At 47.5% G+C, this 27,479-nt stretch overlaps 1 protein-coding gene across 2 annotated transcripts; it reads right to left on the bottom strand.

Annotated features, from left to right (window-relative positions):
• Nucleotides 1-583: 583 nt before the first annotated feature.
• LOC142016886 (mitotic-spindle organizing protein 2B-like) lies at nucleotides 584-15,724 on the bottom strand. Of its 2 annotated transcripts, XM_075001313.1 has the most exons (4): nucleotides 15,517-15,724; nucleotides 15,264-15,403; nucleotides 12,326-12,514; nucleotides 584-3,253 (listed from the first exon to the last, which is right to left on the bottom strand). In XM_075001313.1, the coding sequence occupies exons 1-4, from the start codon at nucleotides 15,684-15,686 to the stop codon at nucleotides 3,096-3,098; spliced, it is 657 nt and encodes a 218-aa protein (XP_074857414.1). In that variant the 5' UTR covers nucleotides 15,687-15,724; the 3' UTR covers nucleotides 584-3,095. The 2 variants fall into 2 exon arrangements, with proteins under 2 accessions (XP_074857414.1, XP_074857415.1); XM_075001314.1 differs by lacking the exon at nucleotides 12,326-12,514.
• Nucleotides 15,725-27,479: the final 11,755 nt, after the last annotated feature.

Below are 27,479 nucleotides of genomic sequence, written 5' to 3'. Positions count from 1 at the left end.
CGGGGCGTGGGGGGGTTCCTACTGATGACGGATCATAACCCACAATCATGGCTGCGCTGGGTATGCAGGGATAACGAAAACCTGTTATGATGGAGCACAGCCCTGTGTCTGTACTCCTTTACCATACGGCACCGGAAAGAAGGAAAGAAGGCAAAAGCCGCTGGACTGTCATGGCAGGAATGCTAGGGGCATTACTGAGACATCTCAACATGGGGTGGAGGAAGTGTGAAGGAACTGCTAAGGAGCAGGTTGGAACCTCTGGGCGGTTTGGTCAATGGGACAGTTGGAGATTGGATAGCTAGGGATAGCCGAGCATGGTGACAGGGAATCACAGGGAACAGGGCCAGAAAAACAGTCTAGCTAGACTAGAACAGAATGGAAAGGCGGCTAACTTAAAAAGGGGTAAGTAGAGCTTTGAGGGGGGAACCTTCAGATAGTTCACGCTGGCGTCCCTAGCCCCAGATGCTGTTCACATGGACCATGGTAGGTTCTAAAGGGGAGTAAATTCTCAGAAAGAGAGGGACTCCCACAGCCATCACAGGAACCCAGCACAGGGGATAGGCACAGTACACAAACAAACTGGTCACAGTACAAAAATATGTATATTTGTAAATAATTAAGGAACTCAAAACAGTCTTAAAAACAGACGGTAATATGAACAGTTTCTATGAATAAGTATTTCTTTCATGCTTCCAGTTCCATGGTGGACTATGTATAGTACTAGCAAAATAAACGAATGCTGTTATTTTCACTATCTTGATGCCTAATCCTGTGCTGCTAAGTTATTTAGAGCCCTATCTGCAGCTTCGCAAAGTGACACTTTATAATAATTAACACATGAAAGAGTGTATCTTTGTGTTTCCTGCTGACAAAAGCTTAACATCTTTTAATGATAAATGGGACAAGGTATGACTACTGGACGGGAGAAATGGTACCAGACAACAATTTACTAAACGTGTGTGTCGGCTGCTCACTGGAGGGGCACCAGACAATCAGAACCCACAGAAGAACATGAAAAAAAGAATCTGTCAATTCCCATGAGGTCCACATCTACAATACAGTGATCCTTCAAAAGAAGTTCTTCCAGAAAATCTCTCCTGAAAAAACTTCTTCCAAAAGATCATGTCCACACACACAAAAAAGTGGATCAAAAGCATGATCTGCTATTATGATAGTGAGCATCCACACAGCCCCCAGTTTTTTGAAAGAATGGGCTAGGGATCAAAAAACCTGATGCCATGAGGCCTGCTCCTTCAAAAGAAGGGCCCCTGGAGCGTCTACACATGCTTGTCTCCGAAAGACTCTTTTGGAAAACAGCGCTCCTCCTCATTTGGGAGAGGAAGAGGGCCGTCAGAAAAGCGTTGCGCTCTTTTGATTTAATTTTGAAAGAACGCATTGTGTGTGTAGATGCTGGATCTTTCAAAAGAACCCCAGCATTTTTGGAAGATCTTACTGCGTAAACGCATCCCAGGTGTTTGTCCTATTCTGGAGGGTGGACCCCATATGGGCCATAGAAAGAAAGGGTGGTATACTGCAGGGGGAACTACTACAGCTTGTCTCTGCTTCCACTCCACACTCAAAGGACTTTCTGAAGATGACCTCACTCCCAGGTAATCAAAGCAGATCAGATGAGGCCAGTAGTGGAATTAATTAATGACAAGCTGCGTCTATGAGGAGAGGACATGTCTCCACTAGAGAGATTACCGTAAGCAACAGGTTGGGTGGTGGAAAACCAAGCAAATAGTCTGCCATCATATGGTAGAAAATCAGGTGCCTGGGAGCTGAAGGGTTGGTTTGTCCTGCAGCAAACAGAGCTGAGGAGCAGAAAAGGGTATCACTGCAAATGTACAAAAGAATCTCCACCTATTGTTAAGGTTGAAATGTCCTGCAGGAAACACAGTCCAGGACACACAACTACTTTTCTGGGGCTAGATGCGCTCCCCCTACCAAGCATCCTCAATACTTCTCCCTCCACCCCAGGAACTGGGACAGGATAAGGGGTGGATAGGCTCAGGTCTCACTCAGCCAACCACAGGCCAGGCCGGGCCAGGAAAAGACTACCCTTTCCTAAAGCCAGGGACTCCTGCGGAGAGGGAGGGTCTGACTGGCTCTCTGACCCCAGGTGTGGCATCACCATGGAAGCGTCCTGCTTTGTTTGGCTAATGTGCAGCTGACTAACATGGAGACCATGGGACAAGCTCTGTCACCTCTTCTGTGTTTAGAGTGAGCCTGGCATCAGCCAAAGAGGTCCCCCCCGTGACCAGGTGGGATGCCAGGCCTCTCTTCCAAACAAGACAGGCTGATACATTCCCGGGGCTGTGATGTGGTGTTGGGTCTGAGGGCCTGGCCCTGATCTGCTGGCTGAGTTCCCACAGGCCAATGCGGTGGCTCCCTGCACCTGGTTTATCCAGTGCTATGGAAAGCAGAGTCAGGGCTGTGCTTCCTTTCCAAAGATTCATCGACATGGAGGGCTTCCAGGAGATCTGCCGCAGGACAGATCAATTTAAGCCAGAAGCATGATCCAACCTACGGGCTGTAGTTTTCCACCCTGGTCTAATGATTCCAAGTTCAGGCTGTTATAGTGTCTGAGGTGTTTACGCCAACCAATGTATGTATAAAACACCAATGATAGTTTGCGCCCTGGCTTGTAACAGTCTATTCTGAGATTGGTACTCATGTTCTTGAGCCACGGAAGGACAGACTGACAGAAGACTAGCTGGTGAGTTATGAAAGACTGCACTCTTGGCGTAACTATTCAAAAGGCATAGAGCAGACCCGACATTAGGAATAAGAATGAATAAGTGCATAACATTTCTAATTCGGTGCTTTAAAGCTTTAAAACAGTATTCTAATTAAAAGCAGTTCCCCACAAATTCATGTTCTTTATTAACAGATGTATCCAAAAGAAATGTAGGAAAGGAAAAGAGTAACTGACCCTTCGCATACATCACCTGTGATATTCCGTAGCATTCATAAATACACAATACTGGTGCAAGCTTACGAATCTGGATCATTTGCATTTCTGTGTGCTGTGCTGCTTTGCACTTATTTCAACCGACAATTTACAAAGGTCCTCAGTGCTCTGTTTTGACCCTCTATGTACTGCTGCCTCCACTGCTCTTTCCAGAAGTTCCTGTCTTCTGGAGTCGGCTGCTGCTTGGCTGCCGGGCCATTCTTTGGACAGATCCTTCTCGGCTGCACCGTTCTGGCAGGCCTTGGGTCCTGCTGACTGAAGAATTAGTTTTATTCCTCCCTGGATGGAAATAAATAAATGTTAACTTTAAGGTACTAATCTGACATCTTGACTGCACCCGTGCTGCTGGTGCTCCTTGAGAATTCATATTACAGGTGGGTTTTAATAGACAGTGAAATTTTACTCGCATCCAATAAAAACACCAGACTCCTGGGCTGTAACTTAACAGATGTCAGGTAGGCTAAATCCTAAACAAACTGCAATATTAGAACTAATCATAGTCATCATAATTTGTGTATCAGATGAATCAAGTAGCAGAAGTGACCTTGTTTTTTAAAAGTGCATGTGCACTGTGCAATTACTTTCATCTAGTGTACGAACACCAACACTGCAGATTTCAACTAGGGAAGGATTTAAAGAGCATCAGACATGTCCTGGCCAGGACAAATGAACCCATGTTCCAGAGTCTATACCACTCACAAGCCAGTGGCAGGGCCAAACCTGAAGAGCCTCTCCAGTTTGTCTCTGTGTCAGACTAACAGACCTCTGAGGCTCCTGGTCATGCTTTAGGGTTTTCTGGAAGCATCTGGATCCCACAGAGAAACTGCCATTTGTACTTTATCCTGCTGGGTTCAGAGAAGAGACAGAACTCTCCTGAGCCATCTTGCTCTGATCCTGCCCCTGCCACCTATGGCTATGATGTAACACAGCTGCAGTGCAAAGCATGGGGTGGCACCCTGCAAGTTGGAGGGGCCCAGGGCAGGAAGTGTGGTGCACACAGCTAGCAAGGGACTTGGAGAAGACCTCTGCCATGGTCAGCAGGGAAGACCAGGGACAAATACTTGCCGCAGGGAGGACAGGTGTGGGATAGAAAAAGTAAGTGGGGTATGGGGACAGCAAGGCCTGTCACCCCTCCTCGCATTGGCAAAGGGCTGTCTCAGAGGAGACACATCATGTGGGGTAAAGAAACGGTGTAAGAAAAAAACTACATGAGTGAAAGATCAAAAAGAAACTCAGGAGAATAACCTGCAGGATGAGGGGGACAGAGCTATCCAAACAAACAGCAGGCACCAGCACTTTAGAGAGTTGAGGAAAAACGTACCAGTGGACAGATCAGAGCAAGAAGTAAATGTTTGCTAAGTTCATTGAAATAATTTTCTGCACAAATCAGTTACATTCATTACCTGATTCGGATGTTGAGAGGCTTTGTAAGACAACTGACAGATGGTTATACAATATATAGCTGCATCCCACCTAGGCTGTTTAGAATCCATCATCTCTGAAATTTGCTTGGCTAACCTTTAGTGACCCTTAGAAACTTTATTCCACTACTGTATTACTTACCAAAGAGTCATTCCCAAGGGGCACCATTCTTGCCCCTTGAAAGCCACTACAGCCAACAGCACAAGTTTACAGCTTAGTGCACTAGAGAAACAGTCAAATGGCTTTCAAAGAATAAAAATGTAAGTACCATTTGCATCTGTTATCACCTTGACAAACCTAAACAAACAGCAATGTATTCCTTCGCCTCAGACACAGCAGTTGCTCTTTAAGAAACATCTACTATCGTAGACTCCTCATCTATCAGCCCAACGCCAGGTAGCCAGCTTGGCAATTCTCCTTTGCTGAAAATCAGAAGCAACTTTGGCAGCATTTGCATTAGTAATGAAAGCACATAAATTGCAGAGAGGAGACATTTATCTTTACTTCCTTTAAGAGGCAGAAAGGAATATGGCCACAAAACTATTCCCCAAGGATTATTTGTTAGCAAACAAGGAGGTGCACATTTGGGCATGTAAATACTCTCCTTCCTTGAATGCAGGGAGGAGTTTAACATGCAGTTACAATGCAAATCTTTTGTTTGTGCGTGCACACAGTAACCTAGGTCTCTCTCTAGCCACCTGTGCACACAAAAAGGGGATCTGGGCCCAAAGGCTGGGCACACAAATGCCCAACTAAATGGCTCCTAGAACTCTGACCCTTTGTCCTCTAAATTGTAGTCAACTCCTCAGCAAAAAAAGCACGCTCACTCTAAAGATCATTTTGTGCTTATTTATGATGTCAATCCTCCCCTTTCAATCAATGGCAAAGCTCATATTGATTTCAGTAGGGTGGGGCCAGATCATACGTTGAAGCAACACCACAAGGCCCAGCAATCAAAGAGGGAGGGCTGGATGCACATCAGCCTTAACATTTGTACTGAACGATACCGAACTTCAGGGAAATCAATGCACAGTACTGCAACCCACGAAAGGAAAGGATTTCAAGAGACTTCCTCCTTCCGTAAAGAAACTAATACAGATGCTAACACAAGGCTCCCCAACTTATCTGAGCTGGGGCATGATGTCCTGCTACTTTGGGGTGGTTGTTCTTCAGAGAAGCCCAGTGTTCTGTAAAGAAGCAATATGATACAAATGCAAGTGATACTGCCTCCAGGTGAGAGATCAATCTACTTGAGTACCTCAAAAGCCTAGAGCAGAGGACTCCAATGGGACTGTATGGTGTAGGTTCACAGGAACAGATGCATACAACTACATGCAAGAATGTAAACGCACACCAACATGTGATGTTCATTCTTCTGTCCGCAAATCACTGAGATGGGGTGAAACCCAGCAGTTCAACAGATGCATCCAGGAGGCAGGCAAGGCTGCATGGTGGCATTATGGGGTCCACACTGGCAGCAGAAGGGACTCTGCAGTAGCATAGCAGCAGGGTCACATGGGGAGTCAGGTCCCAGGGAAAGCTTCCTGTAGTCCCCAGACATATTTACAAGTAGACACCAACAGCACAGTTCTCTTTGCTTGTTCTCTGCCCAGACTGATGTTGCTACCTCCTTCATTTCTCAGGAGTATAAAGGACTGTGGAAGTTCTTCTCCCCCTCGGCAGCAGCATTCTCTTCCCTCAGGGAGAGATCCAAGGGTCAGACCCTGCCTCTAAGCCCCCAGCTGTTCTTCTTACTATTCCTGTTTGTCACACACACCGTGAGGGCAGTGCTCTGAACCAGGCTCTAGTCAGCAAGTGGACATAAGTCCCCGGAATATCTAGTCAATCTGAAAACCAGAGGTAAAAAGCTCGCTGCTCCTGCCCAGAAAGGACTTGGGTGGGCAGGGAGTGGTTACAATCAAACACAAACACGCACACACCCCTCTATGTTTTTTTTAAAAATACTCGTTCTCTCTCTCTTGTAAGATGCAGACAAATCACTGGGAAAGTGACAGGCTGGCCTCAGTGGGAAAGCAGTAATGTTGACTCTACACAGGCCTGTCAAAGACTCAGAAGCAATTTCTTTTCAGTAATAATATGAATTGCTCCTACTAACAAGAAGAGGTAATGGGGAATTTCAAAGGGATGCACAAAGGACACCCCAACTTGCATCTTAATGTAGAAAGCTGTGCCCCAGTTAGAGGTTCCTTGTAGTTCATGCAAAGAAAAGTAATAAACAAGTTTTTCTTGAAACATTGACTGGTTTTGGAAAAAGAAAAATCAAATGTGCCATAAGCAAAGAGTTTAATTCCTGTGGCCTGGCTGAAAAGCACCGAGGGCCAAGTTCCGCTCTGGTCTCCTGGTTTTCCCTCCCTACTTCCAGCAGATACCTTACTCCCATTCCACCCACAGATGTAAGAGGCTCCCTAACTGAGAACACGTGCCTCTTACCCTCCCCCTTGTGCAGTGCAACCCCTGGGGGAGCGCTTGTGCCTATGTACAGAAGCCCTGACAGGGCAGAGGCTGGGTATCATGGGTAATGGGGAGTGAGTGGGAAGGATCCAGATGTCCCTTACCTCCTTTTATTAACTGAATGGCTCATAAGATGGAGAGTACTCTGACAAACCATGTGTCGGCTGAGAAGGGGGATTCTGACACGAAGGCTTAACAGCAGCATGGAAAGAATCACAGAAGTGTATGACAAGAAGGGACCTCAAGAGGTATTACCTACACCAGGGGTCGCCAACCTGTGGTTTCAGAGTTGCACGCGGCTCCTTAAGGAGCCATTTGCATCTCTGGACCCTGCCCCCACTGACTCCTCCTCTGGCTTCTTGCCCTGCTGCACTGAAATAATGGAACCAAATTTAATTGGTTTAATGGCTGGCAGGGTGGCGGCTGGCAGGGATCCAGCCATTAAACCAATTAAATTTAGTTCCATCATTTCAGCGCTGCAGGTGGGGGAAGTGAGCAGGAGAGCTGAGGGAAGGGCGGCCAAATCGGCCCCTTCCGGAGCTGTTCAGCCCTGCAGAGAAGGCAGTTAGGGTGGGGGCGCAGTGGAAGTACACACAGCTGGAGGAACTCATCAGCTGAGGCAGGTTAATCCTGGGGATGGGAGGGTGCGGGTGTGGGGCTGAGGAGGTTAAGCCTGGGGACGGACAGGTTTGAGGCTGAAAGGAATTAAGGCTGGGGACGAGGGGTGAAAGTAGCAAACTTTCTAAGGCTACGTCTACACGTGCAGCCAACATCGAAATAGCTTATTTCGATGTTGCGACATCGAAATAGTCTATTTCGATGAGTAACGTCTACACGTCCTCCAGGGCTGGCAACGTCGATGTTCAACTTCAACGTTGCTCAGCCCAACATCGAAATAGGCGCAGCGAGGGAACGTCTACACGCCAAAGTAGCACACATCGAAATAGGGATGCCAGGCACAGCTGCAGACAGGGTCACAGGGCGGACTCAACAGCCAGCCGCTCCCTTAAAGGGCCCCTCCCAGACACAGTTGCACTAAACAACACAAGATACACAGAGCTGACAACTGGTTGCAGACCCTGTGCCTGCAGCATAGATCCCCAGCTGCCGCAGAAGCAGCCAGAAGCCCTGGGCTAAGGGCTGCTGCCCACGGTGACCATAGAGCCCCGCAGGGGCTGGAGAGAGAGCATCTCTCAACCCCCCAGCTGATGGCCGCCATGGAGGACCCAGCAATTTCGACGTTGCGGGACGCGGATCATCTACACGGTCCCTACTTCGACGTTGAACGTCGAAGTAGGGCGCTATTCCTATCTCCTCACGAGGTTAGCGACTTCGACGTCTCGCCACCTAACGTCGAAGTTAACTTCGAAATAGCGCCCGACACGTGTAGCCGCGACGGGCGCTATTTCGAAGTTGGTGCCGCTACTTCGAAGTAGCGTGCACGTGTAGACGCAGCTTAAGTGGTACAAATCATTGTGTGTGTGCTGTTCTTAAGAAGGGTTACTAAAGGTACAGTTTGAGGTGACTGATTAAGGACTGTCTCCTATTCACATGCACTATGGCTCCTGAAGCACTGACTTTGTAACTGAATTTGAAAAAAATGGCTCTTCTCGCTATTTTGGTTACAGACCCCGACCTAGACCATCACTGTCAGCTATTTGTCTAACCTCCTTCTTAAAAGCTTCCAGTCATGGACAGCATCCCTGGGTAATTTCTTCTAGTGCTTAACTACCCTCCATGCTATAATTTAAGCCCATTATTTCTTGTCCTGTTGTCAGTGGATAAACAGAACAATTTATCACCTACTCTTCATGTAACTTTTATGTACTTGAAGACGTATGTACTCTGAAGTCTTCTCTTCTTTTTTAATCCTTCCTCGTGGGTCATGTTTCCTAGACTGTTAATTTTTATTGCTCATCTGGACTTTCTCTAATATGACCGCATCTGTAACAAAGTGGGATGCCCAGAACTGGACACAGAACTCTAGCAGGGGCCTTATCAGTGCCGAGCAGAGTGAAAGAGTTACTCCTTATGGCTGAGAATTAGGTTCATTTTTTTTTTTTTGTGCAACAGTAGGGCTTTGTTGCTCATGTGTAGTTTTTGATCCACTATAACTCCCAGATCCTTTTCTGCAGTACTCCTTCCTAGGCAGTCATTTCCTATTTTGTGTGTGTGCAACTGACTGGTCCTTTCAAAGCAAAGTATTTTGCATTTGTTCTTACTGAAGTTCATCCTATTTAATGAAGACCATTTCCTGAGTGCGTCGCAGTCATTTTGCATTGTAATCCTCTCCTTCAGAATGCTTGCTGGTCCTCATCTTGGAGTATTAAGTCCCTTCCAGTCCTACAATTCTGTGATTCTACTACATCAGGGGTCAGCAACCCCTGGCATGTGTGGCAACATGGTACACGAGTCAATTGTCGTCAGCGCACAATGCAGGAGCTCAGTCCCGCCCCTCCTCCCCCCCATCCTCAAGGTGCCACCTCCTCCCCAGGCAGCACCTGCCCACCTTGGTTCCCCCAAACTTCTCCCCTGGGCTTGGTAACCAGCTCCTCCAGCTGCCCCACATGGCAGGATTTACATCGACTCCTGGCTGAGCTAAACAGCCTGGCTGCTCACCTGAGCTGAACAGAAAATGACTAAGTTTAGAAAGGGTGTCAAGCTGCTGAGCTCCTGCGCCAGAAAGCACAGCTAAGTGGGACAGGAGGCCAGCGAGGCTGCAGAAACAGTGTGCTATAGGCAGATCAAAAGAGCCTAACTAGAGCTTTGGAGAAAGGTGGCAGAGCTCAGCCCCACACCCCACAAGCCTCTGAGCTGGAGCAGCCCTCACAGAAGAGACTATGCTGTCACCAGCCCTGTTAAGCAAACTTTCTTAGCCTGGCTTTCCAAGGCTGGAACACTGGGGATCGATCCTGCCTTTCCCAGCTGCATAACTAGGCCCCACTCCTGGGGGGGCAAGGGGCACAGGAAGACTGGCCCCATGCTGGCGGTGCCATGCTGCGGAGGCACACTGTGCGGTGCACAAGGAAGCCTGGCAGAAGTTGCAGGAAGCTGCCACTCTGCCCGAGTCTGAGGGGTGCAAAGCGGCCCAAGGAGCAGCTGTCGCAGGCAAGGGAACACTTACAGAGATTCCAGATGTAGTGCTGCTGGGTGGACAGCCTTAATCCTGGGCAGGGCAGTTTGCCCCCAGCCAGTGCTCAGCTGCTCCATACTGGTCAGACAGTAAATTTTCTGGGGCTCCTTTGCTGCTTAGTCCACCTCTGTATTTTGCATTGGTGCAGCCGAGGCTGGAACAGTGTGTGCAGTTCTGATACTCATAATTCAGGAAGGATGGTGATAAACTGAAGGTTATGCCGAGAAGGGCTACAGAATGATTAAAGGATCAGAAAGCATGTCTTGTACTGAGAGATGCAAAGAGCTCAATTTATGTAGCACAACAAAGAAAAGGTCATGGGGTGACTTGCTCAGTACCAACATGAGGAAAAAAATATTATTAAATACTGCCGTGCAGGGCAGCTGGAGGAGCAGGTTCAGCAGAGGGCAATGAAAACGATTAAGGGGCTGAAGCACATGACCTATAAGGACAGGCTGAGGGATTTGGGCTTATTTAGTTTACAGAAGAGAAGAATGAGGGGTGATTTAATAGCAGCCTTCAACTTACTGAAGGGGAGCTCTAAAGAGGATGGAGAGAAACCATTCTCAGTGGTGACAGACGGCAGAACAAGAAGTAATGGTCTGAAGTTACAGAAAGAGAAGTAGCTTGGGCGTTAGGAAAAACTACTTCACCAGGAAGGCAGTGAAGCACTGGGCTGCACTGTCGAGAGAGGTGGTGGAATCTCCATCCCTAGAGGTTTTTAAGTCCCAGCTTGACAATGTCATGACTGGGATTACTTAGTTGTGGTTGATCCTACTGGAAGCAGGGGGCTGGACTCAATGACCTTCTGAGGTCTCTTCCAGCCCTACGATTCTATGATTAAATAACGGGTGATTCCACACAGCAAGGAAAGGTCTAATACGACCCACTGGCTGGAAGATGAAGCTAGACACATTCAGACCAGAACAAGGCCTGAAGTGTATAACAATGAAACTAACCAACCATTGGAAGACTACCAACCAGGGTCCCACTGCATGCTCCATCGCTGACAATCTATCAATCAAAACTCAATGTTTTTCTAAAAGATCTGCTCTCGGAATTACTGTGGGGGCAGTCCTGTGGCCTGTGTTACACAGGAGGTCAGGCTAGATGACCACAATGCTCCCTTATGGTCTTGACGTTAACATTGCCTTAAGCCACACATTTACCTCTTTTTATCTTTTGTTATGAGGCAGGTCCTCCAGCCCCCTAACGATTTTGGTTACTTCAAACTCTCTCTCCCAAGAGTTCATATATATTTCTGATAACACGGTGCCCAGAGCTGTGCAGAAAAGGACCTCCGTTAGTCCCCTACTCCATGAGACAATGGCTTTGCATACAAAAAGAAGTTATCTTTAACAGCTGCGAGTTCAAGATGTGTTCTACTTCTGGTGTGAACATGCCCCATGCACTGGAGATAGGAATGCCTCAGCCAACAGTGTACACTGGCAGAACAAAGTTCACTGCAGAGCAGCATTCTTCTCCCCTTGAAGCCAGAGTGACCCCATATGAACCTCAGTTCCTGCACCACCATCAAGTTTGGGGCATTAAAACCTGGCAGTAAGGAGGACAAGATGGTGGGTCATGGAATACACATAAAAATAGATCTCAAAGAGCTCCACTTATTAGAAGCAAGTAACTTTCTTTTATTCTGTACATCAACAAAATAATTCTTACGCAAGTCTATTAACCAGTTTCCATGTTGTGAAGTGACTACAAAACTCCAAGTGGGCAAAGCAGCCTACCCTCATAGGAAACGGTCTGCAGGTTCTGGGCCACTACATGTAAGACCTAAACTTACTTCTCCTGCTCATTTACACTTATGGCACTTTCTAGTCTAAGACAGAGAAAGAATTTTTCAAAATTTATTTCAGCCTCTTAATTCAACAGCAAAGCAAATCCATTTCAGTTTCAAAGATTTCTAGTTTATTTTTAACCTGCACATTTTAATTGTGTGTTAAATGACATAACACAGTGAAACAACAAGTCCTGTGGCACCTTGTAGACTAACAGATATTTTGGAGCTTAAGCTTTCGTGGGCAAAGACCCTCTTCATCAGATACGCCACGTGACAAAGCAGGTCTTTGCCCACAAAAGCTTATGCTCCAAAATATCTGTTAGTCTACAAGGTGCCACAGGACTATTTCTTGTTCTCAAAGATACATACTAACACGGCTACCTCTCTGATACATATCACAGTGTGTTGACCTTAGAATGTATTGTTTAGAGGTTCTTTTAATCTAAAAGTAAAGGCCTCACAAGTATGATTCCTAATGTCCTAACACACTGCACCAACCCCCAGTAGAGAAACTACTAAACACAACCTGCAAAAGGAGAGAACAGGCAGCAAGACAACTGGAAGGAACCAGGGGGACCTTGAGAGAGAGGCGAGCAAGCATCAGCAGGACTGTAGACCACAATCTTAGGGGCTGTTACTCTTGGAGGTTGAAGGGCAGAGGAAAAGGAGAGTGGCGCAGGAATTTTACTGTTCTTGGCAGAGAGAAATGAGACCTCTAATTGAAAGAGAGACACAGAAACACATTAAAAACACCACAGGCCTATTGAAAAAAGAACAGTCATGAACGTCAATACCCCTAAAGAAAAAAGAGTTGTCTCTTGAACAATGGTAACAGTCCACTTGCTTTGTTGTTAAATACATCAGTATCATAACCTTGCTATTTTAAACAGTTTTCTACTGTATTTCCCCTCACAAACTTTCAAATTTCCAGATGAACAGCTTAGACTTGAATAGTTATTACATTAAAGTACAGTTAAGCAAAAATCTCATAGGAATAAATGTACCCATATTTTTGTCACATACATTCAAATACAATGTCATAATTGCAACATCCACATGGCCTGCCTGCCATTGATATGGTAAACAAGGGTTTTTAAACACACTTTGCTCTCTCCCAAAGTGTTTAATTTGGTATTCTGAATTCATAAATAAATATTAAAAGAAACACATTTGAACATGAGGCACACTTGCCTTTGGACAGGTGATCACCATTTCCTAACCAGTATTTAAAAGTAACTGTGATGCTTTTCGTTTTGAAGGAAGTATGCAAAGATGAACAAAAGTAACTTTAAATACCTAAAATACTATTATTTTAAGTACCTAAACTGAGATCCTTTATTCTGCTTCTGAAATGCCTTCATTTTACTTTCCATTCTAGCCAAAGCCAAGGCATGAGGAGTTCTGCGGAGCCATACCACAGTGGTGCCTTCTTAATACAATCACCTAGAGCTGCTCGCTATAGCCAAGTGGGGTGAATACCCTGGCCTCTTTTAGTTATGATCATATGCCACATCTCATCCTGAAGTAAGCATTCCACTTACACAGCATTTTCACTAACAATTCATATTAAGAATAAAGGCATTGCCAGACAACATGTAAGTTGCCTGATAACCAGGTAACCTTTTCAATTTCAGCACGCACTACAATTTTGTTTTCCTATGATTTAATACCTTTGCTTTCAGTATTAATGGTGTCCACCCTGCATTACTTCCAAACCAATTTGAATTTGGCATGCCCAGTTTTTGTAATCCCTCAGAAGCAATGCAAGAGGGGTTCAGCTGTCCTTCCCTAGCAAGGCCAACAGAAGCAGCTGACTGCTTTGCTATTGATTCTGTGGGTATGACCATGAAGAGGAACAGGACAGAAGCAAAACTAAGGAAAGAAGGGGAGGAAGATGAAAAAGCAGGGATGAAAATCTGCACACCATAAGGCCCTGCACCCATTGTATGGTTCTTGGCTGCAGACAACCACAACCAGGAACAAACATTTGCTTTCATTTACGGGGGAGTTAATTAACTCATACTAACTGGTAGCTGATTAACCCAAATTGCAACATGTCATATATCTCTTGCCTAGACAGGTCTATGGCAAGAACAGGGTCAGAGACCAAACTAAAGCTAAGGGGCTCAGCAGAACCAGTGCTCTGACAGTAAATACTGATTTGGTACAGACTACTTGCTGGCCAACTACAGCTTTGAATTTTCAGTCCCAGGCTTTTGTCAGGGAACTCCTCTCCAAAATGCACATTCTGCTTGTCACAGTAAGGACTGAACCTCACTAATCCAGAACTGTCTCATCCGGCAATCTCCATAAGCCAGCATGATTTTAGTTAGCCAGATAGCCACTTATGGGTGTGGCCAAGTTTCCTGCTGTTCCATAAAGCTTGTTTATAGCTACCAGTCCTGGCTGTCAGTGTTCTGTTCTATTATTTAGCTGTCATTTACCCCTAAATGTCTTCTAAGAGCCCAGTAAGCACTGAAAGTATTAGTAACATGCTAAAAAATATTGACCTCCCGTTGTCCAGCAAATTCTCCTAAGGGTGCCAGACAAAAGTGGTTCAACATGTCATTAAGCCACACTTAACTGTGATACAATATACTTCCAAGAAATATGGACAGGGAAGAGAGTGGCAAGAGACTATACATATTTTTAAAAGAAAAACAGGTTTTGTGCAGTGTTTCTTGTGAGCTGCATGCTTGGGCAGCCACCCAGGGGAGAGTCAGGTGCCACCCAGCTGATTAGCAGAGTACCCAAAGACAGCAGCCTGTCTTTCTACTGCTAGTGCACATATACACGTGTCTTGGTGAACATGACAAATTTTATTCTGTGCCTGAATGGAAAAAAAGTGAGAGGGAACATTGGTCTTGTGCCTTTTGCTTCTTTATGTGAAGAACTAGAGCATGATGTCTATCATTCATAAAAGGCCTCTTCCTAACCCTTAAAGTGATGGAAATTAGATTCTGTCTAGACTGGAGATGATGAGAGCTGGAGTTAGGCTTGGGCTACAGGTACACGTTTTACTGGAATGGTCTTCTCAGGTTTGTGATTACTTCGGGGTCAACAAAATTATACAAAGGCCGCAGGACAGAGACAACGGCTGAGCGCTTGGTATGGCTTCCAGGGGCTGTTACCGAAATTGTCAACCAGCGCAAGTGGCGCCAGTTCAGACTTCGCTGCTGGCAGAATAATGAGCAGGGGGCGAGAGGAGCCACGAAGGCGGCGAGATGTTTATTCGGCCTCTTGAACAACGCCGCTCAGGTAACATCCCCACCAGCCTCGAATCAGCGCCCCGCACGCCTGGCGCCCCGCAGCCCTTCCGTTCAGGGCAGCACACGGCCCCTTGCTCCCCCGGGGAAGGGCCCAGCCGCGCAGCCCCGACCCAATAAGCCAGAGAGGGGGGTGGCGGCTGGACCCTCCCCCCTTCCCGGCCGGCCTCGCCCCAACACGCCGCGGCGGCTCCTGACCTCGAGTCTCGGGGGCCAGGGCGGCGGGCCCGGTGTCGGCGGCGCCGCTGGGAGCCAGCCTCTGCCCGGCGCACATGGACTTCAGCATCTGGAACACGGCCAGGGGCGCCACGTTCATGCGCAGCAGGTCCAGCAGGGTCCTGCGGGCAGACGCGGGGTCAGCAAAGGGCTCAGCATCCCCGCCCCGGCACCGGGGCACTTCCGGGTCCGCCCCCTCACCGGAACACTTCCGGGTCCTCCCCCGCCCCCTCACCGGAACACTTCCGGGTCGAGGCCGATGCCGGCCGCCTGCACCAGCTCGAAGAGCTCTGCCTCCTCAGCCGTTGGCAGCTTCCGCCGGGACCGCACCGCGGGCCCCGCCTTGCCCAGAGCCGCATCCAGCCCCGCGTCCGGCCCGCCGCCGACCAGGTCCTGCTCGGACATCCGGCCCCGCCGGCGCGCGCCAGGAACGCGCTCGCGCCGGAAACTGCCTCCCACAAACACGCCGCTTCCGGCGAGGCTGCGCCTGCGCCCGCGCCCGCGCCCGCTCGTGCCCTGGGGCGTGGCCTCGCGGGAGGGAGGGTGGTGGGCGGTGCTTGTCCCGGGAGCACCGCACTGGGGCGTGCAGCCAGGGTGCGAGGTGCAGGAAGGGGCTCAGGGCTGGGGCTTGGCATGGGGGGGCAGGAGAGGGGTCTGGGGCAACTTTTGGGGTGCGGGAGGGGGCTCAGGGCTGGGGCTTGGCATGGGGAGCAGGAGTTCAGGGAGGTGTTTGGGGCAGGGTGTGGGTTGCAGGAGGGGGCTCAGGGCTGGGACTTGGCATGGGGGGCAGGAGTTCAGGTAGGGGAGGGGTCTGGGGCAGGTTTTGGGGTGCAGGAGGGGTCAGGGCTGGGGGTTGGCATGGCGGGGCAGGAGGAGTTTGGGTAGGGGAGGGGTCTGGGGCATGGTGCGGGGTGCAGGAGGGGGCTTAGCGCTGGGCCTTGGCATGGCGGGGCAGGAGGAGTTCGGTGGGGAGGGGTCAGGGCAGGGTGCGGGGTGCAAGAGGGGCTCAGCGCTAGGGCTTGGCATGGCGGGGCAGGAGGAGTTCGGGTAGGGGAGGGGTCTGGGCTGGGTGCGGGGTGCAAGAGGGGCTCAGCGCTAGGGCTTGGCATGGCGGGGCAGGAGGAGTTCGGGTAGGGGAGGGGTCTGGGCTGGGTGCGGGGTGCAAGAGGGGCTCAGCGCTAGGGCTTGGCATGGTGGGGCAGGAGAAGTTCGGTAGGGGAGGGGTCGGGGCGGGGTGCAAGAGGGGGCTCAGGGCTGGGGCTTGGCATGGCAGGGCAGGAGGAGTTCGGGTAGGGGAGGGGACTGGGCTGGGTGCGGGGTGCAGGAGGGGGCTCAGGGCTGGGGCTTGGCATGGGGGGCAGGAGGAGTTCGAATGGGGAGGGTCTGGGGCAAGGTGCAGGAGGGGTCAGGGCTGGGGGTTGGCATGGGGAGGTGGGAGGAGTTCTGGTAGGAGAGGGTCTGGGGCAGGTTTTGGGGTACAGGAGGGGTCAGGGCTGGGGGTTGGCATGGCAGAGTGGGAGGAGTTCGGGTAGGAGAGGATCGGGTGTGGGAGGGAGCTTGAGGGTGGGCTTCTGGTGGCACTTACCACAGCTCCTAGAATGTGGCCACCAGGTCCCTCGGCATATGGGAAGCCAGGGAGGCTGGGTATGTCGCTGTCCTACCTGCAGGCAGCTCCCTGCACAGATCCCATCGGTCACAGTTCCAGGCCAGTGGGATCGACAGAGCTAGCACTCAGGGTGGTGGCAGCTTGCAGATCTTCACCACCCACCCATCTACCCAGCAGCGGCAGGTTCCTGGTGGCTGCTGTTGGGAGCCACCTTAACCCAGGCCCTTTGTTCTACCTGATGTACCCCTCTCTTCAGGTATTGCCATAATCCTTATTTCACGCAGTCTACCTGATTGCCATTGTTCAACCCATTCTGTGACCACCATTTGGCTTTTCACAGCTTGGATTCCTGGCAGCCATCGTTTTGTTTTTTCTTATTGCAACAGCTTAAAACTATCCATATTAACTAATTAGGTCTGTGTCATTACCAAACACTTTACATATTTATGTGAACCTTATCATTGTTTCTCTGTCTCCACTCCAATTTCAGTAAATATGCATGAGCGCAAACCTTGATGTGCTCCAGCTGTGCATAATGGCGGCACATCAGCACTCTTGATAGTGGACAGTGCCTAGTGCTGAACAGTGTTTTGAGTACGTAGCAGCTGAAAAGTCATCTGGATCACTACGCCCCTTCCCCACCAATGCCGACTGCCCCTAGTGGGGAAACTGAACTGGACAGGGCGAGTGCCTGGTGTGGCTGCTCAGTGGTCCTCTTTGCCCCTCCAAACTCATACAAATTGGCACATTTTGTTATTTGCACCACTAGTATGAGCACAGGCTGCGGGCTGTAGGTACTCTGCTAATCAGTTGGGCAGCACCTGAATCCCTCCTGGGCAGCTGCCCTAGTGCACATTTTACAGGGAGCACTGGTAGACACCCTGGGAGAATCCAACAAGGAACATCTGGAAAAGCTTTTTGTGTTGCAACTTGTTTTACTCTCTCCTCAGGGTAGTGATCTGATTGCCCTAATGACAGAGGCTTTGCACTGACCTCCAGTAGAAGACTGGTGGGGTTTTCACCTCTTTGGAATGCTGCAGTACCTATTGAAATGGTTAATCCTGTTACACACAAGTAATTTGTTTAAGGTGTTTTTGCTTCTTTTACCACAGTTTCTGAGGGTGTTTAAAGCCACTTTCAGCATAACTGTTGGATCTGGAGGATCTGTATTAACAATGATCATAATAATTGATTTCCTGTCTAAATTTTTGAAAGAATTCCAAAGTGCATTATCTACATTTATTAATGAAACTTCACAAAACTCCATTAAAGTAAGTAGGAATATACATGTTTTATAGCAGGGATCTCAAACTCAATTAACTATAGGGACTGTGCCAGTCTCTTAGAAATATTGGAAAAAAAAAAGTCATGCAACTTTACAGTTCTTTGCCTGCCAGAGAGACTTTGGTGTTTGCCAGACTGCAATTGCAAGAAGCCATTCTCTTTCTGGGAGCTCAGAGGCTGAGTCATGAGTGTTGAACTCTTGGGGTTGGCAGTATGGTACATGCAAGTTGAGAGTGTGTCCGGGAGCCCTGCCAGAGACCAGCATCTTACAAAAGACATAAAATTGAGTCCTCATCCTGACACCCCCATTTCCTCACACTGAGATCCTGTCCCCCACCAAAAAAAAAAAAAAATCCACACCTTCACAATGGGCTCCCTCCTGCTGCCTTTCCCCCGCTAACATCCGTGTCCTCAGGCTGGGACGCCTCGCCCCAGATAACCAAAAGTGAAACCCCAGCCCCACCCTGCAGACTGGGGAAGCACATCCACTCAGGCATCTCCCTGTCCAGTGTAGTTCACATCACAGCAGAGGCAGATCTCGTGGTTTCCCAGGCCAAGCAGCGCTCTCTGCAGCTGGGACTGTGTTGCCTCTGGAGCCCGGGAGCTGCGTGTGCAGATGAGTTCCCCTCCCCTACCTGCAGGCTGCCGGTTGTGTGGACCTGATTTAATAACTTTTGCACAATGTTTCCCAGGGTGGAGCAGGGAAGTCCTTGGGCTGCACATGACCAACAGGCCGGGAGTCTGAGACCCTGTTTTAGAACCAAGGACAGGGAGACGTAGTCATTCTGCTGTCACATAAGACACCATCAGAGAGCAAGAGTGGAAACTTCCATGCTTGTTGTGCACTGCCTGGCACAGCCTTGAATTCCACCGGCATGAAGAGCAGGTGGACTGTATCATCCTTGACAGGTCTTATCAGCTGTCACTCCTGTAGCTGTAATTGACAGCCAAGTAGTGAAGCAAATCTCCCTAACCTCTGCTTCGACTCTGCTTTAACGCTGGGAGTGTAAAGGTGGTGTCACACCAGTGTGCACAGGCGTGGTGGTAAACACCTAAGGTATAAGAACTCAGGGAGCCCCGCCCCTAGCTGAGCCTCACCAGGGACTGCAACCTCAGGGGTGTCCTGGATTCCCCCAGCTGCAGCCAGAGCCGCTGTGGCCCTGGTGTGGGGTAACTCCCTGTGGCAGAAGTGGTGTAAGCGTGCCCAAGGCTTATTTCATTAAGCATTGTCCTGTTGTGCTTTTTGCTTGCTAATGTGTACCCTGTGAAATGTAACTGCAACGGAGTGGTAAGCTTAATAAAGTACTTCATCCCGAGTCAGCTCTGTGTGGAAGTGAATCCCATAATCCTGCCTGTCCTTGGCCCTGTGAGTTGACATCTGCTCCTGCAGTGACTCAGTGGCAGAACCGGAACTGGTCCAAAGCTTCCTAAGCATTCATGACCCTCCGCTGACACTAGATACACACAGGCAGCAACAAGCAGAACGATATTTCAAAAGGAATATCATCACCTGGACGAAGGGCCCTCGTCGGTTGCTCCCACGAGACACTTTCACAGAGAGGAATGGAGGAAGGCCCAACCTTGCCTCTGGGCCATCCCTCGGGAAGGATGGCCCTGATTCACTTGCCTCCAAGCAGGGAGCACAGCAGACTTCAGGGCTTCGCAGGGTTTTCCTTTGTTGTTTTTTCTGGGGGGGAGGGTTGCAAGACAGCGCCTCTTCTCCCTGCTCCTCTCAGAAGTGGCAGACAGCGACAATGATTCACCAACACACTCACCTGTCAGGCAAAAGCAAAGTGACCCCTGGGATCGGGGGGAGGTCCACGCTGAGATGGTTGAGCATGTTGGCGGCAGAGTGGCATTCACAGCTAGCATGCAAGCAGCCTTTTGGTACGAAGCAAGCAGCAGAACGTCCTAGGAAGGAAAGCAATGGGCGTCTGTGACTAGGTGAAAGAGGATGGTCAGTGAACTCAGCACGAGATACCAGGGCAAGGCAGGGCAGTGTACAATCTCCTTGGGGCAAAAATCAGTTGTTTGGAACTTGGCTGGAATTCTGGGTTGCTAAGCAGTAGCACACCTTTCCCAGGGTACAAATCTCTGACTCTGCTCTTCGGCTAGTGGCTCACTTGTGTAGGTGCGAAGCGAGGGGTGTGCTGGCTATGGGAAATATGGGACAGAGATGCTGTAAGCGACTCCTTCTGCCCTTGAAAATTGGGACTCTGTCCACCTCTGTTTCACCCAGACTAGTAGGCACACCCTAAAGACAAGAATTCAGTTCACCTCAGGTGAGACGCTTTGTCTAAGGACTCATAGGTCGGCCAACACCAGGTGGTGTTTTCCCAAGTATAGAAACTAAAATGGCTAAATGAATGTGACAAGAACCTCTCATAGCTAAAAAGAGCTTCAAGTTACCAAGCCAAGGCCAGACCCTGCTTGCCTATGCAAATTGCACATTGATGTCTCAAAAAACATGCAGGGAAACTGCAAACAAACTAGAAATGGGGATAAAAGATTTAAGGTCAAACCAGGTTACCTGTCAACTTCCCCAGGAAAGCCAAACCATGTTATAACCCCAACTATGCATTGTCTCCCTTGTAAGCTAAACACACTGATAATCTTTCCCCCTGAATTAGAAGCTTTGTATGTCTTCTGCTTGGGTGAGACCTTTATCCTTCCCCACAAGAGAATGGTGTCTCGTCTATTCTAAGTCCTAAAGAATGTGGACTGCTGCTGTACAATTCAAGAATGTCTGGTGCATGTTCTCCAAATGCAGGAGAAAAGGGGGCTGTTGGGCTGTGTCTACGCCAGCTCCCTACTTCGTAGGGAGCATGGTAAGTAAGGTGTTGGGAGTTTATTAATGAAGTGCTGTGGTGCATATGCAGCACTTCATTAAGCTAATTCTCCCCTGCGGCAACTTCGAAGTGCTGGCTCACGTGTAGCCGGGGCTCACCTGTCGGTACTTCGAAGTGCCTGGGCAGCTTTGAAGTCCCTTTACCCCTCAAAATTTTGAGGGGTAAAGGGACTTCAAACTACCCTGAGCACTTCGAAGTACCGGCAGGTGAGCCATGGCTACATGCGAGCCAGCACTTTGAAGTTTAACGCTTCAGAGTTGCCCAGGGGGTGGGGGGAGGGGAATTTGCTTAACGAAGTGCTACATATGCAGTGCAGCACTTCATTAATAAACTCCCAACACCCTGCTTACTGTGCTCCCTTTGAAGTAGGGAGGTAGTGTAGACAAGCCCTTGTTGTTTTATTATAAATAATTGTTGCATTGTAGAAATAACAGGCATTGTCTAGAGGAGAAAGAGATGTAAAAAGATATGGACTAAGCCAGGGCTGGCTTTGAGCTAGTTACAGAAATTGCTTGAAAAGGAGGATCCCAGTTGCAAGGGGGAGCAGTGATGAAGAACAGCCCTTGAAATGAGTTAAATGCACGAAGCCTCTGCTAAGGAAAGGGCTTAAGACATTTGCTACACACCATCACCCTCTACTGGATAACATTGAAAGCAGCAAAAAAACTGAAAGAGCTAAACCCAAAGCACTCCCCTGGCATGTGTCCAATGGGAAAGAGAGGGTGCTGCAATACGAAAAAGCAGGAAACCCTCAGCACAGCTCAGAGAAATACCCCAAGTCGTGGGTGGCAGCATTTGCTCTTTCCTTTATGGTGTGGAACCAGATGATCAAACAGCGTCAGCTTGCTCGGCAGGGAATGCAGACTAGACCATCTGGCCTTCGGGTGCAGCACAGGCCTGGCTGGAAGCCTGTCGAGTAACTTCTCTGCATCCAAATCCAGCTGGAAAAAATCAGAAGCGATACTCAGAAAGGGAGGCTGTAATGCCCTTATCTCAGACAAGGCCTCCAAAACTTCTTTTGTGACTTCTTCCCTTCTTCCACTGAGCGTAAAGATGACAAAGAAATGGGTGAAGGAAGAGAGTACAGGGATTAACATCAAATTCTCATTTTCAGACCAGACTTAGTTGTGTCTGAAATCTCCTCTCAAGCGCACAAGGCAGAAGAGTGCAGCAGGGTCCCATCCTGAACCAATATTCAGCACTGCCTCACCTGTCAGCGGGGGATGGGGGAGGAACTCCAATCAGTCCTGCTCTGAAAGAGTGATCAAGACTCTCCCAGTATCACGTAAAAAAATAGCGAACATTGCTTCTGAATCACCTGCAGTTTAGATGTTATGGTTGATGGCGACACAGCTGGGCAAAGTCAGCTGCAGCAGCAGATGTTTCTTGTGCGTACAAGCTGACTTGACCATGGGATTTAGGCCAGCATTTTTCAGACTGAGGTGGTCTGCAACTTCAAGCCTGTTACACCATAAGAAACCCATGAGAATATCTTTTCACCATCTCACGGCACCTTCTGGAGGCTCTCCATTCTTATCAGCTGGCCTGGCGATGCTCATAGTCAGGACAGAGAATATTGCCTTACCTTTGCATCTTCTTGCTAGGGCACTCCTGTCTCCATAACAACCAGAGGCTGGCCTGGCCCTACTAGGCTGTATCTAAAGTTGAATGATCTTTCAAAAGGAAATGTGTGTGTGTAGACACTCCTCAGGGCCTGTCTTTCAAAAGAGCTGCCCTCATCGCACCTGATTTTTCGATCCCTGGCGTGTTCGTTTGAAGTAACGGGGGGCTGTGTGGACACCCTCTATCAAAAGAGCAGATCACTCTTTTGATCAACATTTTTGTACTTGGACATGCACTTTCGAAAGAAGTTCCTTTAAAAGAGATCTTCTGGAAAGGCTTCTTTCAACAGATTTCTCTAGTGTAGACGTAGCCTAAGTGGAAGTCCCTATTATACTTTGTCCCCCCATCTGAAGCAATTTAAGATTAGTTTCAGGCATAAACAAGCCATAGCTGTAATATCTCCAGGGGAAGGAATGTACAGTAAACTTTCATATCTGGCAGCCTCCAACCGGGACATTGCCGGATATTCAAATATTCTGGCTAATAGAGAGGTATACCTAGCAATGCATAACAAAGAAAAACAAGATTAGATATTAACAAAAATGTATGCAAAGTACATTATGAACCATTAATAGTGTTGTACTCTGTAAACGTATACAGTATTTTCTGTATTTAGTTCTATTTACTTTTCCTATTCTGTACTTATGTAACTAAAACACCTGAAACCTGAGCAGCAGCATGTGGTGCTACAGAAGAGTGCATTGAAAGCAGTTTTTGGAAACAGAGGGCTGGAGCACTAGGGAGCATTGGAATGTCAGAGCTGCCGTGCCAGGGCAGGGGGAGCTCTGAACATGCTCACCCAAAGAACAGAAGCCACTTCAGTTTGCGATCAAATCACGTGGATGGGCGATAGTGAGGGTCCTGAATTGAAACAGCAGGGCCAAAGTATGATAATAATACAGGTGGTGTGAAACTCTTCCAGAGGGCGCCTTGGTCATGTTCTTGACTGAATACGATGCTCCTACCAGAGTCAAAGACTCTCTACCCCCATAATAAGCAACACGAAGAAAAGCAGCCTGAGATGTACACAACATAGAACGTATGATCAAGTGACTGAAATCCATTTAGGAGCATATTTGTGGGTTGTACTTGCATTTAAATGATTTAAAATATCAAGGGAGGAAGGGAGTTTATAAGAATCAATGTGTAGGGACTGACACGTGGCACCAATAGTCATACAGGAGCAACACAGCTGTGGCTCATTTAAAAGTACAGGAAATGAGATTCAGCTTAGGTTGCACTTACTGAAAATTCCTTGGCTAAAAGCTCAGCCTGAGTTAAATCAACATTTAAATTACTATGTCTTAAGGTATTACAGAAAGCTGTCTATACCGAAAAGCAGAAAGGGGGTCTGATTTCCAGGTGCTGGGTTTTCCCTTATGACTACATCTGTATTTTGCCTCGCTGAAGAACACAGGGGTTAGAAGGAGGAAGTTGCCTTGCAGGGACCTTAGAATGACTTGAATGAATAGAAAGTATAATGCTACAAGGAATGAATAAGCAGTTGAAATGCAATATAACTCAGTAGGAATAATTGCCACTTCCACCAAAAGCCCCCTTAAAACCCAAGAAGACAGACGATGAAAAATACCATTTAGGTGCTAGATGTCTTGAAAGCAACTCAAGATTATTAATATTAGAGCACAGAGAATTACTTCCCTGGGAGTCAGCTTAGAAGCTACAGAGCACAAGGGAAAAAGAATCATCAGCCAGGCTGAGAAATTCTGCAGCAGATCCAAAATTAAAATAACCTGATTGCATCTAACTAAACATTTCTTTTCTACTTACATATCTAAGCTCTGATTACAGTGTTGCCAGGATATTTACTGGATTCATCAGCATTTTTGGTCTCTCCTGGTTCCAGTTGCAAAACCCAGACAAGGACCTCTTAACCTGCAATTGTTCCCAATTCAAAAGAAGGATCCTATCTCCCACTTGGCTTACCTGGCTGTTCCCCACAAAGACACTTCTAAGAGTTAACCCTTTACAGGCATTCGTTCATGACAGGGCCCTGCCACAATGCTGAGATATTTAAATACTATAATAATGGGTGAGCAATCGAAGTACCTTAAGGTATGGCTACACAGCAGCCTTATTTCAAAATAAGTTGTTCCAGAATTTCATTTTTTGATAAGTTATTAAAAAGATATTAAGGAAGTTATCTTCATAAAACCTTTTGTTCTCCCTACATTACCCTGGATGCTAGTCTGTGAATTCTCTCTCCATCTGATAAACTTGTGTGGCACAATGGTCGATGCTGCTACACAGGAATGCACTGGAGCAGGTTTGAGACTTGGATCTGGTGGCACTGCTGTGAATGGTGCTGTGCTAATTTACACCAGCTGCAGATTTAGCCCCAAGTCTACAGCTATGTTTGGACCAGTCACTTTGGTTACTGTGTATACAAACACAGTGAAATTTTGCAAAGGCTCATTTGCATGGCCGTGACAGCCATACTTGATTTGCAGCATGAAACACAGATAAAAGATACCTGCTTTGTATAGTTTATACAAGTGACCTGGAAACAAGTATTGGTTGAGTTGGAAAGAGTGTAGGGTTAGCTTAAAGGAAATAATTCTGAAAAACACCTTCCAGCACTGATCAGGCATTGAGTTTACATTTTGCAAAGGAGACAGGTTAGTAACTAGGTGCAATATGAAGATGTATGTTTCCAAGACCATGTCTACACTTACTAAAAACTTCAAAATGGCCATGCTAATGGCCAAATCGAAGAATACTAATGAGGCACTGAAATGCATATTCAGCGCCTCATTAGCATGCCGCTGGCCACGGCACTTTGAAAGTGCTGCGGTTCGCTCATCCGTGGCTCTTCTACACAGGGGTTCTTTTCGAAAGGACCCCGCCACCTTGGAAATTCCCTTATAGGAATGCTATTGAGGTACTGAATATGCATTTCAGCGCCTCATTAGTATTCTTCAATTTGGCCATTAGAATGGTCATTTTGAAGTTTTTACTAAGTGTAGATGTAGCCCAAGAGTTTAAAAACAATAAACTCAGGAGCAAGAATTTATACTGAATAAATGGCGGCCAAATATTTGTTTGATGGGTACATGAATTTTCCCAAAACACCCTGCCACAGTTCTGAGCTATTCCTTCTGAGCTGGATTATGTCTCAGTGGGTTTCTGACTTGCAGATGAGCAACTACTTTCCCGTCATCATGTAGAAAGGAAGCCCCAGGAGGAATCCCAAACAACCACTTGGTAATAGATACTCAACTTGTGATACTTGCTGCTGGATTACATTTCAAATGCACAACTGCAAACACTTTAAGTAGAGGGATTGGTGCTCAGATTAGTGCAGAATGGTTCTCTAAACAAACTGCTCACGGTTGTAACGATTTTCTTGTCTCTGATACTTACATGGCAAGGAGCTGCAAACCCGTTACCTTGAAAAAGGAGTTTGGTACACTCTTGTACTAACCTGCTTATTGCACCCTTAATCTGTTCTTTCTGAGGTAAAAGTTCTCAGGGTTGCTACGAAAACATTAAAGGGCACAGACAGAACCCTCCCCTAAGGTCATTGAACCAGGCAGTAATCTTTCCAAGAGAAGGTATCGTTTTGTAGAACAACGAATAATCCCTATGACAGTGTAGTCTAAAAATCCTAAATAAAGCACAAAATCCCTGAGACAAAATCCCCTGTTGCAATATTATGTAATTCAAATGCTACTGAGGGAAGCAATTTGTTGCTTGCAAGTGGTGAGTTTGCAACAAATTGCTGACAATGTATCTTATATTGCTTTAAAGTTTACATAGATAAAATACAGTTAAAACACACATTAAATATTATAGGATCTAAACTGAACTATACATGTACTAACACTATAACTGAAAGACTATTAAGCTTACTCTATAAATTTGTTGTTGCTTTCTTTAAAAAAAAAAACAAAAAAAACTTAAATCAGGGCTTGCTGAGGAAGGAACACTGCAGAAAGGGATGTAGGGCTCATATTGCACCACAAGCAGAGTGTGAATCAACAGTGTGATGCTGCTGCTGTAAAAAAGCAAATGTGATCCTGAGATGCATTAACAGGAGCATTGTGAGGAAGATTTGACAGGTAGTTCTTCCATTCTACTCTGCAGTGATTAGGCCTCAGTTGGAATACCGTGTCGAGTTCTGAGCCCCACATTTTAGGAAAGATGTGGAGAAATTGGAAAGGGTCCAGAGAAGAGCAACTAAAATGATTAAAAGTCTAGAAAATATCACCGATGAGAGAAGATTAAAAGAACTGGGTTTGTTTAGTCTGGAAAAGAGAAGGCTGAGAGGGGACATGACAGCAGCTTTCAAGTACCTAAAAGTTTGTTAAAAAGTGGAGGGAGCAAAAACATATTTGTGATAGTCTCTGAGGATAGGACAGGAAGCAATGGGCTTAAATTGCAGCAAGGGAGGCTTTGGTTGGGCATTAGGAAAAATTTCCTAACCAGCACGGTGATTGAGTACTGCAATAAATTGCTGAGGGTGGCTGTAGAATCTCTGTAGTTGGAGATATTTAAGACAAGGTTGGATAAACATCTAACAGGGATGGTGTAGATAGTGCTTGGTCCTGTTGTGGGGCGTGGCACAGGACCCAATGAATGCTCAAGGTCTGTTCCAGTTGTAATGTTCTGTGACTCTTCTGTTCACCTCCTGGTCAGTCACTTTTGCTCCACTCCAGCTTTCCTTTGTCTCTCTGCAGCTGTTTTTCTTTGGTGTCTTGGCTTTCTGCTTCCCAGAGGCAGCTTCTGGACTCCAAGAATGAGCTGGCAAGTGGCCTTTTATGCTCCATTGTAGGTCTTTATTTCTATAGTTTCTTATTGTTAGCTGCCCTGAGCTCA

The sequence above is a fragment of the Carettochelys insculpta genome, chromosome 8 (assembly GCF_033958435.1).
Source record: "Carettochelys insculpta isolate YL-2023 chromosome 8, ASM3395843v1, whole genome shotgun sequence".
Lineage (NCBI taxonomy): Eukaryota > Metazoa > Chordata > Testudines > Carettochelyidae > Carettochelys > Carettochelys insculpta.
Note: the sequence above shows the minus strand (reverse complement) of the source record. Positions and strands in the feature narration are given on the sequence as shown.

Excerpts from the sequence above, each read along its gene's own strand:
- LOC142016886 (XM_075001313.1), bottom strand. The coding sequence starts at position 15,686 with ATGTCCGAGCAGGACCTGGTCGGCGGCGGGCCGGACGCGGGGCTGGAT. Across the intron at positions 12,515-15,263 it reads CCTGGCCCCCGAGACTCGAG|AGGTCTCATTTCTCTCTGCC; the intron begins GTCAGGAGCCGC and ends TCTTTCAATTAG. Across the intron at positions 3,254-12,325 it reads CCTGTTCTCTCCTTTTGCAG|GGAGGAATAAAACTAATTCT; the intron begins GTTGTGTTTAGT and ends ATTTCCATCCAG.